Source organism: Myotis daubentonii, chromosome 17 (assembly GCF_963259705.1).
Source record: "Myotis daubentonii chromosome 17, mMyoDau2.1, whole genome shotgun sequence".
NCBI classification, from domain to species: domain Eukaryota; kingdom Metazoa; phylum Chordata; class Mammalia; order Chiroptera; family Vespertilionidae; genus Myotis; species Myotis daubentonii.
This window is the reverse complement of record NC_081856.1, coordinates 2,514,253-2,530,601: the sequence shown is the minus strand read 5'-3', so window position 1 is coordinate 2,530,601 and position 16,349 is coordinate 2,514,253. Positions and strand designations below refer to the sequence as shown.

Below are 16,349 nucleotides of genomic sequence, written 5' to 3'. Positions count from 1 at the left end.
CTTCAGTAGGAGATTCCATCTGTTTGTGACTGTCTATAAAAGGAAAGAATTTTAAAGTCAGCAAGAGAATGCGTTTTTAAAGTTTACTTTCCTGCGATATACTGAATGTGTTTGGAATAATTTCATCTGGACATTGCTAATGCCATCCTGTCTGCAAAGTTTCTGATCTCCGTGATTTTCCCAACTACATAGTTGTCTAACGTTTAATTAGTCACTGACTGTGTTTCTCATTTATAATCGTCAGCAGTTGGCAACATTGGCTCATTTCAAACAGTCACCGCACCACTGCCTCCCTTCTGAATGTGCACATTCCTTACAAAAGAGCTGGGATGCAGTCTGACTCTTATCCTGTTGGTTAAGACTACCAAGAGTTATTTAAGAAAGAGAGTTTATTTGTATGGTTTTTTTTTTTTAAAAAAATGTTTTTATTGCTTTTTAGAGAGAGGAAGAGAGAGGGAGGGAGAGAAACATCCATGAGAGAGAAACATCGATTGGGTGCCTCCTGCATGCCCCCTACTGGGGATTGAGCCCACAACCCAGGCACGTGCCCTGCCAGGAATCGAACCAGTGACCACTTGGTGCCCAGGACGATGCCCAACCACCTGCGCCACGCCCACCGGGGCTCATTTGTATGTTTTAGACAGCATTTGTCTAACATTATACCTTTCCAGAACGAGTCTCAATTTTTAAAAATAAATTGCATCTGAACTCATCTTCATAGTGATTTATTTCTATGTTAAAATGACACCCTTGTTTATACATGAGACCCCCCAAACAGGTATTTTCTGAAGGATGCAGACGGAGAAAACAGCTGTTGGGACTCACGGATAAAATAGTTTCATCTTGTGAGGAAGGTGAGGGGGCAGGCACCCCAGGTTTCACTTTCCCACATTCACTCATTCTTCTAAGAACTCGGAAAATCCTGTGTGAGCTCCGGCCTCCGGGAGCTTTGGCTCAGGGTTAAAGTAATTCCTGCTCTGCCCTTTGCGATCTCAAGTGCCCTGTGGGCTATGGGTCCCTCCTTCACTCCCCGCTCTCCCGGCCGCCCCCTCTCAGACACTGGCACATGTGTGAGAACCTTGGGAAGGTTCCAGGGCCCCAGCCTATCAGGGGGCACCTCGGGGTTCTGCTCTGTGAGGCACGAGGAGGGCTCCCGTGCCCTCCGGTTGCAGTGCTCAGCTGCCTCTGAGCCACCAGGATGCCTGTGTCCTCGCTCTCCTCGGCCATCCTGTCCCACATGAAGGCCATTAACAACGTGCCGCCTCCCCTGCCCCGCAAGGTGCCAGGTGAGTGAGGCTCAGGGTCCCCAGGCATTAGAACAGGGCATCTCGGGTGGTTGGTAGGAAACCAACAGTCTTAGCGACAGCTTGTCAGGGGGTGCAGAAAACACAGATGCACAAATTCTCTGTGTCCTCCGAGGCCATTTCGGTTCCTTTGGTCTCAGGTCTTCTGCTTTGTAAAATGAGGCTCCGATGTGGGACCCTGAGGCCTCCAGCAGTGAAGACGCTTAAAGAGGAGAGAGGCAGAGGCTCAGGGCATCCGGGCCCCGGAGCGGCAGGTCCTGTGACTCCCCGCTCAGGCTCGCTGCTTTCAGAGCTCATTTTCACTGGGAAAGTTCTCATTTTAAATTTTCAAGGAATAAAAAAGACAATTCCCATTATTCTTGCTCTGAAATTTATTCCCATCTCATTTTATTTTGCAGTCATTGATTTACAATATCATAGGAACTATAAATATAAAGTTAAATATTTTGAAGTTTCTACAATTGACAGTTTCTTACTTTCTACAGTCAATCTAAACCCAGAACATTTTTCTCAAGACTTCTTGTCATAGCCATCAAATTCATACATCTATTATTTGATTACCAATGGACTGAATTAATTATATGTAATAGTCCTAGTGATAGCTGAGATTTAAAAACATCTTTTAGGCAATGAAGGTGACAATTGTGACCCTTTCAACTTCAAAAAAGCATTTACTTTATTGAATATAAAGTAAATAAGTGAATTCATATTGAATGAGATAAAGCATTTAGTTTATTGAACATTACTTTATTGAATTGTATACTCTTTTAATTGTAGGGTAAATTTATAGTATTGACTGAAGAACTAACCCATCTATTCTTTTATCTTTCTGTGAGAGTTAGTTCTACTATATATGTGTGTGTGTGTATATATATATATATATATATATATATACACACATACATATTCTATATAATAAAGAGGTAATATGCAAATTAACCCTCATGTCCTCACAAGATGGCTGCCTACAACCAGGCTGGCAAGGGGGTTAGTGAGGGACGACCAAATGGCTGAACAGCAGTCTGCGTGGGGTGACCAGTATGGCTTGGGGGGGGGCGGGGCTGTGAGGGGCGACCAGGCTGGCTGGGAGGGGGATTGGGGGTGACCAGGCCGGTGAGGGGACAGTTGGGGGTGACCAGGCTGGCAGAGGGGTTAGTGAGGGGTGACCAAACAAGTAAACAGCAGGCTGCGTGGGGTGACCAGGCCAGCAGGGGAAGCTGTTGGGGGTAACCAGGCCGGCAGGGGAGGGCAGTTGGGGGCAACCAGGCTGGCAGAGGGGGGCAGTTGGGGGTGACCAGGCCAGCTGGGGGGCAGTAAGGGGCAACCAGACCAATGGGGGGGGACAGTTAGGGGCAACCAGGCTGGTGGGGGAGTGCAGTTAGGGGTGACCAGGCTGGTGGGAGGGGGGGCATTTAGGGGCAATCAGGCAGGCAGGCAGGTGAGCAGTTAGGAGCCAGTGGTCCTGGATTGTGAGAGGGATATCTGACTGCTGGTAGGCCCAATCCCTGGGATCGGACCTAAACTGGCAGTCGGACATCCCCTGAGGGGTCCTGGATTGGAGAGGGTGCAGGCTGGGCTGAGGGAAACCCTCCCCTCCTATATATATATATATATATATATATATATATATATATATATATATATATATATATATATATATATAAATATATATATACTGGCCTGGTTGCCCCCAACAGCTCCCCCTGCTGGCCTGGTCGCCCCACGCAACCTGCTGTTCACTTGTTTGGTCGTCCCTCACTAACCCCTGCATTGAGTGTCTGCCCTCTGGTGGTCAGTGTGCATTATAGTGACCAGTCGTTCTGGTTGTTCGGCCGTAACGGTCGCATAGGCTTTTATTATATAGAATAGAGGCCCGGTGCACACAAGTTTGTGCACTCAGGGGGGGGGGGTCCCTCAGCCCGGCCTGTGCCCTCTCGCAGTCTGGGACCCCTCGGGAGATAACGACCTGCTGGTTTAGGCCTGCTCCCGGGTGGCAGAGGGCAGGCCCAATCCCTAGGTGCAGCCCCTGGTCGGGCTCAGAGCAGGGCTGATTGGGGAGTTGGGGCACCGCCCCCTGTCATGCACAGAGCAGGGCGGATTGGGAGGTTGCGATGCCACCCTCAGTCACACTCAGGGTAGGGCCGATTGGGGGGTGGGGCACCGTCCCCTGTCACACTCAAGGCAGGGTCGATGGGGAGGTTGCGGCGCCATCCCCTGTCATGTACAGAGCAGGGCCAATCAGGGGGGTTGGGGCTCTGTACCCTGTCACGCACAGAGCAGGGCCCATCAGGGGGTTGGGGCGCCACCTTCTATCACCCAGAGAGCAGGGCCAATCAGGGGGTTGGGGCACCGCCACTCTCACACTCAGGGCAGGGCCGATGGGGAGGTTATGGCTCTACCCTGTCACACACAGAGCAGGGCCGATGAGGGGGTTGGGGAGCTCCCCCCTATCAGGCACAGAGCAGGGCTGATCAGGGGGTTGGGGTGCCTTCCCCTGTCATGACCAGAGCAGGACGGATAGGGAGGTTGTGGCCCCACCCCCTGTCACACACAGAGCCGAAGGGCGATCAGGAGGTTTGGTCGCTGCCCCCTGTCACGCTGATCCCAGTGCTGGAAGGTATATTACCCTTTTACTATATAGGATAGAGGCCTGGTGCATGGGTGGGGCTGGCTGGTTTGCCTTGAAGGGTGTCCTGGATCAGGGTGGGGGTCCCGCTTGGGTGCCTGGCCAGCCTGGGTGAGAGGCTGAGGGCTGTTTTCAGGCTGGGGGTGACGGAAGTTCCCAACCGCTCCTTTTTTTCTTTTTTCTTTTTTTTTTTTTTTTTTATTCTGGGCCAGCTTTAGCTTTGAGGCTTGGCTCCAGCTCTTAGGCCTCCGCTGCTGAAAGTGGTTTCTGGCCTTTGTTTACAATGTTGCAATCCTGCTGGCTGAAGCCCGGCGGACTAAAGCAGGTTTCTGGGGTTTTTTTAGCTTCTATATTTGTTACATAGTTGCTTAGAGTTGCAGGTCAGAGGCCTGCAGCGGCAGGCGGGGAACGTTGGAGTCCTCCGTCACTGAAGCAAGCAAGCCTCATGTTAGTTTCAAGCTGCCTGGCTGCCGGCCACCATTGTTGCTGGCAGTTAATTTACATATTGCCCTGATTAGCCAATGGGAAGGGTAGCGGTTGTACGCCAATTACCGTGTTTCTCTTTTATTAGATAGGATTAATGACCATGGTCTCCAGGTGAAAAGGTGTCTCAGGCAGCAGTTGAGGCCCTGAAGAGGGTTCTTATATTTTGAACAGTGTTAGACAAAGTTCTTGTGCTAAATGAAATTAATTTCTACATACGCTACTTTTTTGTGTTTTTATTATTGTGAAAAACTTTTTGTACATATTCAATGTTTTGTATTTCCATGTGAGTTAAAATAGGTATCAAATGTAATTTTGTCACCCTGGCTGGTTTGGCTCAGTGGATAGAGTGTTGGCCTGCAGACTAAAGGGTCCTGGACTAAAGGGCACATGCCTGGGTTGTGGGCTCGATCCCCAGTGGGGGGCGTGCAGGAGGCAACTGATCAATGATTCATTGTCATCGTTGATGTTTCTCTCTCTCCCTCTCCCTTCCTCTCTGAAATCAACAAAAACATACTTTAAAATGTAATTTTGTCAAAAACCACAGCTCCTGGTGCACAGGTTTTATTTGTGAAAAAGAAAGCGAAGTCCCTCTCAGGTGATTTTGCTTTTAGAAGCCCAGGAAGCATGGGGAGTTAAAAGACCAAGTTAATTAGAATCCCAGAGACGAGGCATGTGCTGGCCTCTGTCATGTCTTCCAAGGACACTCATGTGTGCGAAGTGATTAAAAGATGAAGAATCAGCGCCCGGTTAGGTCTCAGAGCTGAACAGAGCGGAGTGGACGCAGCGAGCCTGTCAGCCTGCAGCGGCTCGGGCTCATGTTCTGTCTGTGACTTCTCTTCAGAGGTGTGTCCTGCTTGCTTAGTAACCGTGTCTGCTAATTCCAGCAAGTCGGCCGCTTTCCTTAGTGAGCTCCAGTGGTCCCCGCTGAAGCCGTGGTCCCCGCTGAAGCCGTGGTCCTGGGACGGTCCGGGCGGGTCCTCTCACCTGCAACGTGACTGAACCTGAGTTAGGAAGGAGGGGCAGACGGGTGACTCAGACGCCCTGGGTAGAAGCAGGAAGGCTCAGCTCTGGACTTAGAAACGTGGGCCATTGGCCACATCCTTGTTTACCTGGGATGAGGTTCCGGTGACGATTAGGAGCCAGGGCTACCTTGTCCCTACGTGTTCCAGGTGAGGAACGTCACCAGGACCGCCCAGGCGCCCTGGAAGCGCTTGGCGCACGGTGGCCACCTCACCTGCTCCTACAGGGACACTGGGAGGTCTGCGTGGGAGAGCAGGGCCCAGTGACGGCCTGTGCTAGTCCCCGAACCTGCAGAGATGCTATGCTGTGTGGCCGGGGCTGGGCCCTGCCAATCACGTGACCTGAAGGAGAGGGTCCCCCTTACAGGTGGGCCCAGGGGGCTCCCGGGGTCCTTCCTTCTTGTGGAACAGGGAGGCGTGCGAGTCAGAGTGATGGCGGTGACACAGGCTCACTAGCCAATTGAAGAAAGAAGGGGGGTGACAAGCCAAGGAGTTGGGGTGCCCCTGGAAGCTGGAAAAGGCAAAGACGTGGACTGTCCCACGAGCCTTCCAGAAGGGGTGCAGCCTGCTGACAGCTCAGTTTTAGCCCAGTGAGACCATCGGGTTTCTAACTCCCAGACGTGAGGGAATGCCTTGGTATTGATTTGAGCCGGGAGCTGTGGTCGGAAAGGAATACTGGGCCACCCTACAGTGGAGGATGGCGAGGCGGGGCTTCCTCGAGGCGCCAGGTGCCCGAGTGGAGACTGCACAGAACCCCCACGTAATGAACTCCCTCTGCCCCCAAGCACCACCTGCTCCCAGCACTGAGGGCCGCACCCTCCCCTCCCGCCACGTCTGGGCACGGCTTGCGTTTGCTCCTCGCCCACTTGGGCCCTCCACCCGAGCCAGCACCCGACCTGATGGCCATGGCCCACTCCCCGCCCTCTCTGCTTGCTGGGAACCGCACCCTCAGATGCACCACGCAGCTGGGCTTCTTGAGTCGCCCACATGTTTCTTCCCGGGAAAGCTTCGAGTCCGCGTCGTCTGGGCCTGTGTCCCAGGCTCTGCACAGCTCTGCGTGGTGCTAACTCCCGTTCCTCAGTCCTGCCGGCCACTGTCCTCTCGCAGACTCCGGTCGCCTCCTTACGGCCAAGCGTGCTTGGCCCCGTTTCCACACCCTCCCGTGGCTCAGGTCCCCAGGAACTGCACACGCACCTGACGTACCCGTGGGTCACATGTCCTAAGACAGGAATCCCCAGAGGGGCGGGGTTAGCCTTCAGGTGGCTTTGCATGTCCATTTCCTGGCCTGTAGGTGATTAGTGAACGGAAACCCTTGGAGAGAGATGATCGGTCGGACTCAGAAGCTAAAGCAGACACGGAGCCCTTTGTCCTGGGTGCGAATTGTTGTGAAATCAGTGGTGGGAGTGCGCAGTGGTGCTGACCCCTGCGGGGCCTGTGGCCTGAGCGCACGTGGCCTGGTGTTAGACACTGAGCTCCTGAAGGGAGAAAGGAAGACAATTGTGCCCTGACTTTTCCTTGAGGGCACGAAGCTGCCCTTCAGCATTGCGGGGCCCCCCACTCTGACAGGAGGGTGGTCTGCTACCGTTTGGGTCTGCTGTGCGGGGTGCCTCGTGCTTTACTGCCGAGTCAGGGCAGGTGCGGAGATGCGCTGTCCGGACGCCAGGTTCCTCGGAGAGGGCTGGCTGCGGTGCCCGTGGCAGCAGCTTTGGCGTCAGGTCAGGAGGCCTGGGCAGGTGCATGCTGCCTGTCCCTCTCCCCCCTCCCCCGTGGAGGATGGAGCGGGGACAGAAAAGCTGCCAGAGCAGGGAGCTCTGAGGACTCAAACTAGACGCGCTCCTATGGCTCCTACATAAGTGTCCTGCTGGCCGCAGCTCCACTCGGTGCAGCTCCAGAAGCTGCGAAACCGCTCCGTTCCCCGCACTTCAGGGGCATTTCCTGTGATTGGCGCGTCTCTCAGCTCTCTGGGCGCAAGGGCAAGAGCGGTCCCAAGACAGAGGTGCATCTGGAAAGGTGGACATGGCTCCGCTTTAAAGTTTAACCCATTCAAATCCTGGGGTGCACAGAGGGAAAGGGGGCTTGTTGGCGAGAAGGAAGTCAGAGAGACCAAGGATGGGTAAGAAAGCAAGGCTGGCCCGCGGGAGAGAGGAGGACGCGGCTGCAGGAGGCAGGGGAGGCGGAGGAGGCCGGTCTGCGCCTGGCTCCTGCAAGCTAGCATGGCCCCCACGGACACCAGATACGTCAGGAAAAGGAACGGAAGTCAGTTTTTCTTTATTTTTAATCCCAGAGGAGAGAAAAGTGGATGTTTTCCTGCAAATGAGCATTCCCCCTTTCCCTTATTACTGCCATAACCATCTCAAGGGACTTGTACTTTTTGTGAAGAAACTGTGAGCCACCTGTAAGAATTCAGTTATGGTAACTTTGGGCTGGATCATGCGGGGGGCTTGGCAGGAAGCACTGGGGTGCACTGCAGGCATCTAAGATCAGATGTTCCGGGTAGCGATGCCACCAGGCCCCCCTCAGTGCGGGCACCTGTCTCAGAAGCACATCCCGCGATCACCCTCCACATCAGCCCCTGTGTGTGGAGCCCTGGCCCCTCAATTTGCCTGAACTGACCCCTGCCTCCCTTCCCACATGCAGTGTGGGCTGGGCCTCTCCTGACACCATGGTTTGAAAGGAATCTGCGCCATGGCCAGTGTTTCTAAGTGATCAGAGCATCAGCCCATGCACCCGAGGGCCGCAGGTCCCAGTCCCAGTCCCAGTCCCAGTCAAGGGCACGCGCCTGGGTTGCAGGTTCCATCCCGGCCCCTGGTCAGGCGTATGTGGGAGGCAACCAATTGGCGTGTCTCTAACATCGATGTTTCTCTCTCCCTCTCTCCCCTCCCCCCGCCCTCCTTCCTTTCCACTCTCTCTAAAAATCTATGGAAAAGGTGAGGATTAAAGTAAATGAATACAAAGTAAAAAGGAATCTGACCATGTTAACTCTCCATTAGAAGTCCTCAAGGCCCTCCTCTCCTCCAGAACCTCAATCGCAATCTCTTCCTCAACCTGACGTCTAACTGTTGATGGTTCAACGCTGACCGGTCGGCCCTGGACTGCACCCTGCCGCTCCATGCAGCGGGCGTGCTCTGGTGGCTGCACCTCCCAGGGTCACTCACGCATGCTGACGCCACGTGTGCTCAGATTTGGGATAGAACCCACCTTCCAGAAGCGCAGCTGGAAGGGACTGCCTGGGAGGAGCAGTGCCCGCCGCTGCCAGGGCAGCAGCCCGCGCATTCTCATGGCCCACAGGTGGTGGTGCAGGTTCCAGGTGTGAGCCCCTCCCGGGGCAGGAGCTGAATCGCCTGGCTGACACACCTCATGGCCCACAGGAGCCAACATCTCCCATGAAAGGTCCACAGGCACTTTCCCGGTGAACCTCTTGGCCACAGCATCAGCTCCCGGGAGCCACTTCAGTGTCTGTCCCTCGGGTGTTTGCAGGTGGCCCAGTGCCCCTCCCAGTCCCCATGCAGCTTGCCAGGCAGGAGCCATGTCAGCATGAGTCCATGGACTGTGCCTTCCCCCAGGGAGCAGAGCTGGGGTCCGCATGCTGAGTGGACAGTGATCCCTGAGTTACACCCTCACACCCCTCACCACGCTCTCCGCCTCAGGCCATGTCCCCCCACTCTGCGCGGTGCTAATCTTCCAGTTCCTCAGGGTCCTGCCTGCACTGTCCTCTCCACAGACTCCCGCCTGGCCTCCTGACCGCCAAGCATCTTGCGCACCTTTCCTACACCCTCCTGTGACTCATGAAGACAAAGAAAACGCAAACTGAGACAAATATTTACAAAGTATATGCCCAAGGGCTAATTCCTTTTATACACAAGGAGTTCTTTCAAATCAAAGGAAAAATGAATGCTGGTGGGGAATAGACAGAAACAGGCTGTTCACATAAATACAAATTTATGAAAATATTCTAAACCTCAAACTTAAAAAGTAATTAAAACTATTTTTAATTAATCTATTAGCAAGATTGGTTTTATAATACACTAGAGGCCTAGCACACGAAATCGTGTGCAAGTAGGGTCCCTAGGTCTAGCCTGTGGTCAGGGCCATGTCTGCCACCCCCTGACGCTCGCCACCCCGCAACGCTCTGCAATACTCATTGCCACTCGCCACTGGCCGCTCACCGCCGTTTACTGCCCACCGCCCGCTGCTGCTCAACAGTCCCCAGTCCCGCCCTGCCACCCCCCGCTTATTTGCCATGGCGCCCCATTCACCATGCTGCGATTAGAGCCTGTGGGGTCGGGGGGGGAGGGACCAAGAGGTGGTCAATGCACCTCATGGCAACTGGTTGAGCAGTCATTCTGGTCATTACACTTATGGTCCTGGCCTTTTACTATATAGGACTAGAGGCCGAGCGCATGAAATTCTTGTGCGGGTACGGGCCCTAGGCTTGACCTGCGATCAGGGCCATCTTCCCTGGCCGCCCACAGCCGGCCCTGTCCCCAGCTACCACCCACCCCCAGATCTCCTTTCTCCATTGGGTGATCAGTGCCTGACTGCTGGGGGAAGGGACTGAGAGGTTGGCTGTTCCTTCCCTCTCACTGGTCCCACCCCAGCCACAGGTCACCCTCTGTGTATGGGGTGACCGATTGGGTGGGGCCCTTGGCCTGGTTCTGCCCGCATCCCCCACTACCCACCCCCAGTTCCCTGTTTGCCATCAGGCTGACTGGGGAAAGGGACCAAGAGGTGGTCAGTGCACCTCATAGTGACTGGTCCAGCAGTCGTTCTGGTCATTCCGCCTTTTGGGTTAATTTGCATATTACCCTTTTTATTATATAGGAATAGAGGCCTGGTGCATGGGGGTGGGGGGACTGGCTGGTCTTCCCTGATGGGAGCCCCGGATCCAGGTGGTTTGCAGGCTGGCCACAGCCCCTTCAGCATTGGGGGGGGGGGGGGGGGCTGCTGGGGTGCCTGGCCAGCCTGGGTGAGGGGCTGATGGCTGTTTTCAGGCTGGCTATGTTGGCAGGCTGGAAGCAGGTACCTGGGATTTATTTATCTTCTATAATTGAAACTTTGTAGCCTTGAGTGGAGCTCAGGGACGGCCAGGGCAGGCGGGAAGCTTGGCTTCCTCCATTGTCTGGGGCAACGCAAGCTTCCTCCTCGCTCCAGCTCCGGGGCCGCAGCCATCTTTTTGACGGACTGACGGAGTGAGGAGTGATGGTTAATTTGCACATTAGTCTTTTATTAGATAGGGTGATGTTAGTATAAATGTGGTGAGATGAAAGCTTGTAGATACTGGTGGTGGGTCTAGAAATGTGTACAACCTCTTTGGAAGACAATCTGCCGATAGTTATCAAGTGGAAAATGCACGTGCCCTGTGGAATTGCAATCTATTAAAGCTAGAGCCTCAGAAACCCCGCGAGCTTCACCGTGTCACATTGATCACCAGCTCAACTTCTGGTCTTTACAAAGTTACAATTTCATGTTGAAATCTTTTGGCTTTTTTCTTTTTAATGAAACTGCTTCAAAGACAGGCTCCATTCTGTGGCTCACCACCTTGGTGTAAAGACCCTGTGGCAGATTCTGCCTCTTGGAAAAGAGGGTGAGTGAAGGGAAATACTTAGTGAGTTGTCAAGTGTCTTCGAGGCGCGGGGTCCTCTGGCGCCTCTCATGGCTTTGAGTTCCCTTAGCTGTTTCAAGTTAGCACAGAGCCTTACCCGCAGGCGAGGCAACTCTTCTGCTTTTCTGTTCTTAGTTAGAAATTCTTAGACTTATGACATCCATCCTGTGAATTTTATTTTTATTTGTGTAAGCTGCTTTAGCGAAGGATGAAGACATATGCTTTTTTAAAGCTCCCTTTTTTAGTCAGAATTTCTAAACCTTTTTTCAAATCTTTATGGCACCGTCCTCCTGTCCTGTCCACACAGCCCCCAGGGCTATTTCTGACTCGGAACTAAGCTGTGTCAGGAACATGGGCTCAGGCAGTAGTTGGCCATGTCTCTCCTTAATCCAGGTAACTAAAAATCTGCTCTCGTTAAAATCTTGTATAATGTCCTACACAGCAGCGTTGGTATACTAACAGTATTTTTAAATTATATTTTTATAGATTTTTAGGGAGAGAGGAAGGGTAAGAGAGAGAGAGAGAGAGAGAGAGAGAGAGAGAGAGAGAGAGAGAAACATTGATGTGAGAGGAAACATCCATCTCTGCCTCCACCACACCCCCTACAGGGGATAGAGCCCTAAATCTGGGCATGTGCCCGGACAGGAATGGAACCAGCGGCCTATCTGGGGCACGGGACGAGCCCAACCAACAGAGCTGCACCAGCCAAAGTCATTTTGATATAATCCATCTGCAACTTGGCTCATTTAAAATAATTACTCCACATGATACTGAAATGCAATTAGGTAACTTTTTGTTTCTTAAGGTTTAGCTGAGTAATGTAAATAAGAAAATGCTGAAATAATGCAATTAGTACTTTCATATTTATTAAATGGTATGATTTATGTGTGTAGCAATGACTTTTCTGTTTAAATTTCCCTTATTTCAATTTCATATTTGGGAAGGTGGTATCCATTATCGATGATCAATTTTTAGACCACCCAAGGCTTAACCAAAAAGTCAGAGTTTATGATTCAATCGCCTGACATGAAAATGGATGCATTTGGGCATGTCAAACACCAGCTCTTCATAGCTGGTGTGGTCAGTGAATATATTTGGACAAGTTTTAGAAATGCGTGAAGCTGCTCATTTCTTAGTACCTTTCCCTGAGGGAAGGCACGCGCGTGTGGGCCTGCTCTCCATTTCCTGGGTGTCTAAGGGCGCACGCTCCGGGCCCAGGGAGGTCCCAGATCCCCCTGAGGATGCTGACGGGTGCCCCACTCTCTCCCTCCGTCTCCTCCTAAGGATGGCGCTCTTTCTGGACTGCAGGACAGTCACAGTTTGCTTTCTGGCTTCGGGTACTGTCTCTGCTCCTACAGGAACTTGTGTGATTTGCTTACCCTTGAACTTCAGAAGGAATCGCAACCTGAATCCAGATACGGAAGTGTGCGGAGAGGGCTTGCCAAGGGAGGTGCCTGCACTGGATTCAACCAACATGACCAGAATCCAGAGAGGGACAGAGCGGCCTTCGGAGACTCTTGTGGATGGTCCAGTCCAGAGCTCTGGACGCACCCACAGCACGCCTGAGTGGGCGGGGGTTCCAAGATGCTCACTTCCAGTTGAGTGACTTACATGACACCTGCAAACACAGCATTACTGGAAACAAACAAACAATGCCGGGCAAACTGGACATCAGTGGAAAACATGAACTTTTCTCCTCATTTTAATCACACGAGTCAATTCTGCTTATGTGTCAAACAAAGACTGTTAATGCCTCACTTTCATAGTCTCGGGATTCTTTTACTATGATGAATGTTTGCAATTAAACTCTATTTACACACTTGTTGGTTAACTGGTTAATAAGATTACAGAAAATTACTCACATTTTTAATTATTTTTTTTTTGCAGCCTTGAAATTGCCAAAGCACATTGATTATGGTCAACTGGATGCATTATTCCATGTGAACAGACCACAGGGCAGGTAAGATAGTCATGCATATTTTGTCATTCATATGAATATTAATATATTTGTTTCATGAATAAAGCCTAATAATAAGCCATTGTCGGCTCTCATAGGTGCCTGATTCACCGCACAGATGCAAGTATTTTAAAGCCTGGAGGTTATTTCTCCGGAATAAAGGCACAGAACACATATCGTATTTCAGGGAAACAATTTTGTGGGGCACAGTGTGGCTCGTGCCCAGCAAGGCCCTCTGGTGCTTTGAGAGCAGTTGTTGGCAAAAGCTTCAATGGGCTTTGTGTTTGATGTGATTTTAAATCCATGTGTTTATGACTTAAAGGACGTTGTTTTAATGCTGTTTATGACGCAGGCCAAAAGGTTGTTTTTAGAAGTAAAGTTGTGTCAGGACGTCATCACCTCCTCTGTGGGCCCAGCTGGGGGCGTATCCGCAGGACCAGGGGGAGCAGCAACCAAGGCCGGGGGACCTGCAGGCTGACTCCTGAGGCTGTGAAGAGTGCTGGAGAGTTTGGGCTGGGCAGGGCACCCTCTGCTGACCTAAACAGCCCTGGGAACACCGGGAGACATTTCTCCCGCGTGGCCAAGGTGACCCTGGGTGGGCAGTGGCCCTAAGCCCTGCCCAGGCGCGGAGTGAGGGCCTCGGAGCAGCCAGGCAGCCCGCCCAGCACCGGTTCCCCGCAGGGCGACCCAGCAAGCAGGGGCTGAGGTGGGAGCGCAGCTGGAAGTCAGGGCGTGGCTCCCCGTCCCCAGCTCCCATGCAGAGGCCCACCCACCTGGGTTGCATTGGGACTTTCTCCTTTGTCTCCCCTGCCTGGAACAGCAGTGTGTTACCCTGTCGTTGTGTGGACTGTGCTGTTTCTGTACTGGCTTCTTGAAAGGTACTGTCGCGTGTGCTGCTGGCTGGCGAAATCGTTCCAGTCCCCGTGGCAGACCTGGGTAAGCCAAGGGCCGGCAAAGACAGAACCAGCCCTGAGCAGAATCTGCTGCCCAAACAAAGCAGCACGGCTGAGATCCCACATCCTGAGCCAACGGCCGTGGGATGAAACACCATGAGACCAAGAGCTGGGAAACATCATGGCTCGAAGCTCAGGTTTCCTAAGATGTGTGAGACTAGAAGATATAATTTTTAAAATCTATTTTCCTTGCCAACTCCCTAGCCCAAGTTGGATTTTTCTATTATGAAGCTGGTTTCCTCTCTATCCAATCGTGTCCCTGGGCCCTCCACCTTCCTTCACAGCGGGAGGAGCTTGCCTCATCTTCGGGGGGCCTGCGGAGAAGTGCCCGAGCTTCTGCACCTTCCCCTTCTGTGTCACACCCCTTAACTAGGCTCTGTGTCACACCCCCTTCACCCCGTCTAGTGTCACACCCTGCCGGGGTCCAACCCCAGCAGGTCCAGGGGTCCCCAAAGGTGTGGACGGAGTCGGCGAAGAAGGAAGGACACGGAGACAGTGTTCAGTTGATCAGCAGCCTAGCCAGGATCTCTAGCCCGGATCTCCAGCCAAGTTCTGGTCTGGATCTCCAGAGAGGTTCTGCTTCGGATCTCCAGAGAGGTTCTGTCCAGGTTCTCCAGTCAGGTTCAGTCACCAGGTTCTAGTCAGGCTCTCCTGCCAATCTCTGCAGTCAGGTTCAGTCCAGGGTCCCCTGCCATGCTCTCTCGCCTCCAGGCTCCGAGGCCAGTCCCTGTCCAGGATCCTCCGGCATGCTCTCTCCAGCGAAGTTCTGTCTCTAGAGAACGTTCTGTGTAGGTTCTGTGCCTACACCACCTTCACCCCTTCTCTGTGTCACACCCCTTCACCCCGTCTCTGTGTCACACCCCCTTCACCCCGTCTCTGTGTCACACCCCTTCACCCCGTCTCTGTCACACCCCCTTCACCCTGTCTCTGTGTCACACCCCCTTCACCCCGTCTCTGTGTCACACTCCCTTCACCCCGTCTCTGTGTCACACCCCCTTCACCCCGTCTCTGTGTCACACCCCCTTCACCCTGTCTCTGTGTCACACCCCCTTCACCCCGTCTCTGTGTCACACCCCCTTCACCCTGTCTCTGTGTCACACCCCCTTCACCCCGTCTCTGTGTCACACCCCCTTCACCCTGTCTCTGTGTCACACTCCCTTCACCCCGTCTCTGTGTCACACCCCTTAGCTAGGTCTCTGTGTCACACCCCCTTCACCACCTTTCTGTGTCACACCCTCATAATCACCTTTCTGTGTCACACCTTCTTAACCCCTTTAAATTATTTCCATATTTTTGTCCGTCTTGCTGCTGCTTCTTTCTCTGAGAACTGAGGAGGGCATGCTTCTTTGATTCTCTGTGGGTTTCTCCCCAGAAGGACTTTTTCTCTCGCACCCCTGCCTCCTCCTCAGCCCCAGTGCCTCTGGGCCTCGGGCGAAGAGTTCTGCAGCCCGGTGCCTGGTCCCGGCTGCGTGGCCTTGGACCACGCTTTGTTCTTCTTGGGCCTCAGGGTCTTTGTCTGTGAAGTGGGAGCGACAGGAGTGTCTGCGCCTCCCGTTGTGTAGGGACCGAATGACCTGGTGCATGCGAACGGTGTAGAACAGTGAGTGGCACAGAGCGAGAACCGGCACATTTCATTGTTTAGGGGGAGCACATATAATCCAAAAGGGTAAGGAATGGGTTTTGAAATCAACTGATTTTTCATTTGTACCCTGCGTCCCCTGGTTCCCAGTTCAATGGATTAGGCAAGTTACTGAGTTTTCAGGCTCTCTATGGGTGAAACGGGCAGTGAGGTACATCAGCCCTGTCAGGTTACATAAATTATGAGACATCGACGATGTCAAGGACTCAGTGCAGTGTTTGCACATAACAGTTACCCAGTGTATGAGGGGAGATGCGTGAAATGCGTGGCTGGAGGATGCCAGCTCCAATGGAAAAAAGAAAGAAAAAATAAAAGATCTTGGAAAAGCTTCCAGTGATATCAGTGGTTGGATTTAAAAAGAGTAGATTCTTGGTCAGTGTCTCTCTCTAGGGTAAGTAGGAGGGAAGATGTCTAAGGTCAAATTACAGTCACACGGCAATATCTGAATCAATTAAGTCAAATTAAGTTAAACAGTATTCTTAAAATATATACTATTTGCAAAGAATTAATAAGGTGCTTTAGGAACTTTGGCTGAGAGAGAAAAAAAGCTGTTAAATATTTTACTCTGTGTTGTTATTAGTTACATTGGCAATGAAATAAGAAATGTGTTCTCTGAAGGATTTGTACATTCACAGCTATGAGGCAAATATCGACTGTGATGTTGTCATTGTTAAATTTTAAGTGTGATCATTTTGGAAAATTATTGAAATAAGCTGGCAAGATGAATTGGTTGGCATTTTAAAAATCGACCAACTTTTTGCAG

At 52.2% G+C, this 16,349-nt stretch overlaps 1 protein-coding gene across 1 annotated transcript in view; it reads left to right on the top strand.

The window, feature by feature from the left end:
- Positions 1-1,198: 1,198 nt before the first annotated feature.
- The window catches only part of CNBD1 (cyclic nucleotide binding domain containing 1), a 218,481-nt gene continuing 203,330 nt past the window's right edge, over positions 1,199-16,349 (top strand). Inside the window, exons 1-2 of the mRNA XM_059672816.1 lie at positions 1,199-1,286; positions 12,925-12,997. Of these exons, the coding sequence (XP_059528799.1) occupies positions 1,199-1,286; positions 12,925-12,997 (161 nt within the window). The remainder of the gene's footprint in view (positions 1,287-12,924; positions 12,998-16,349) is intronic.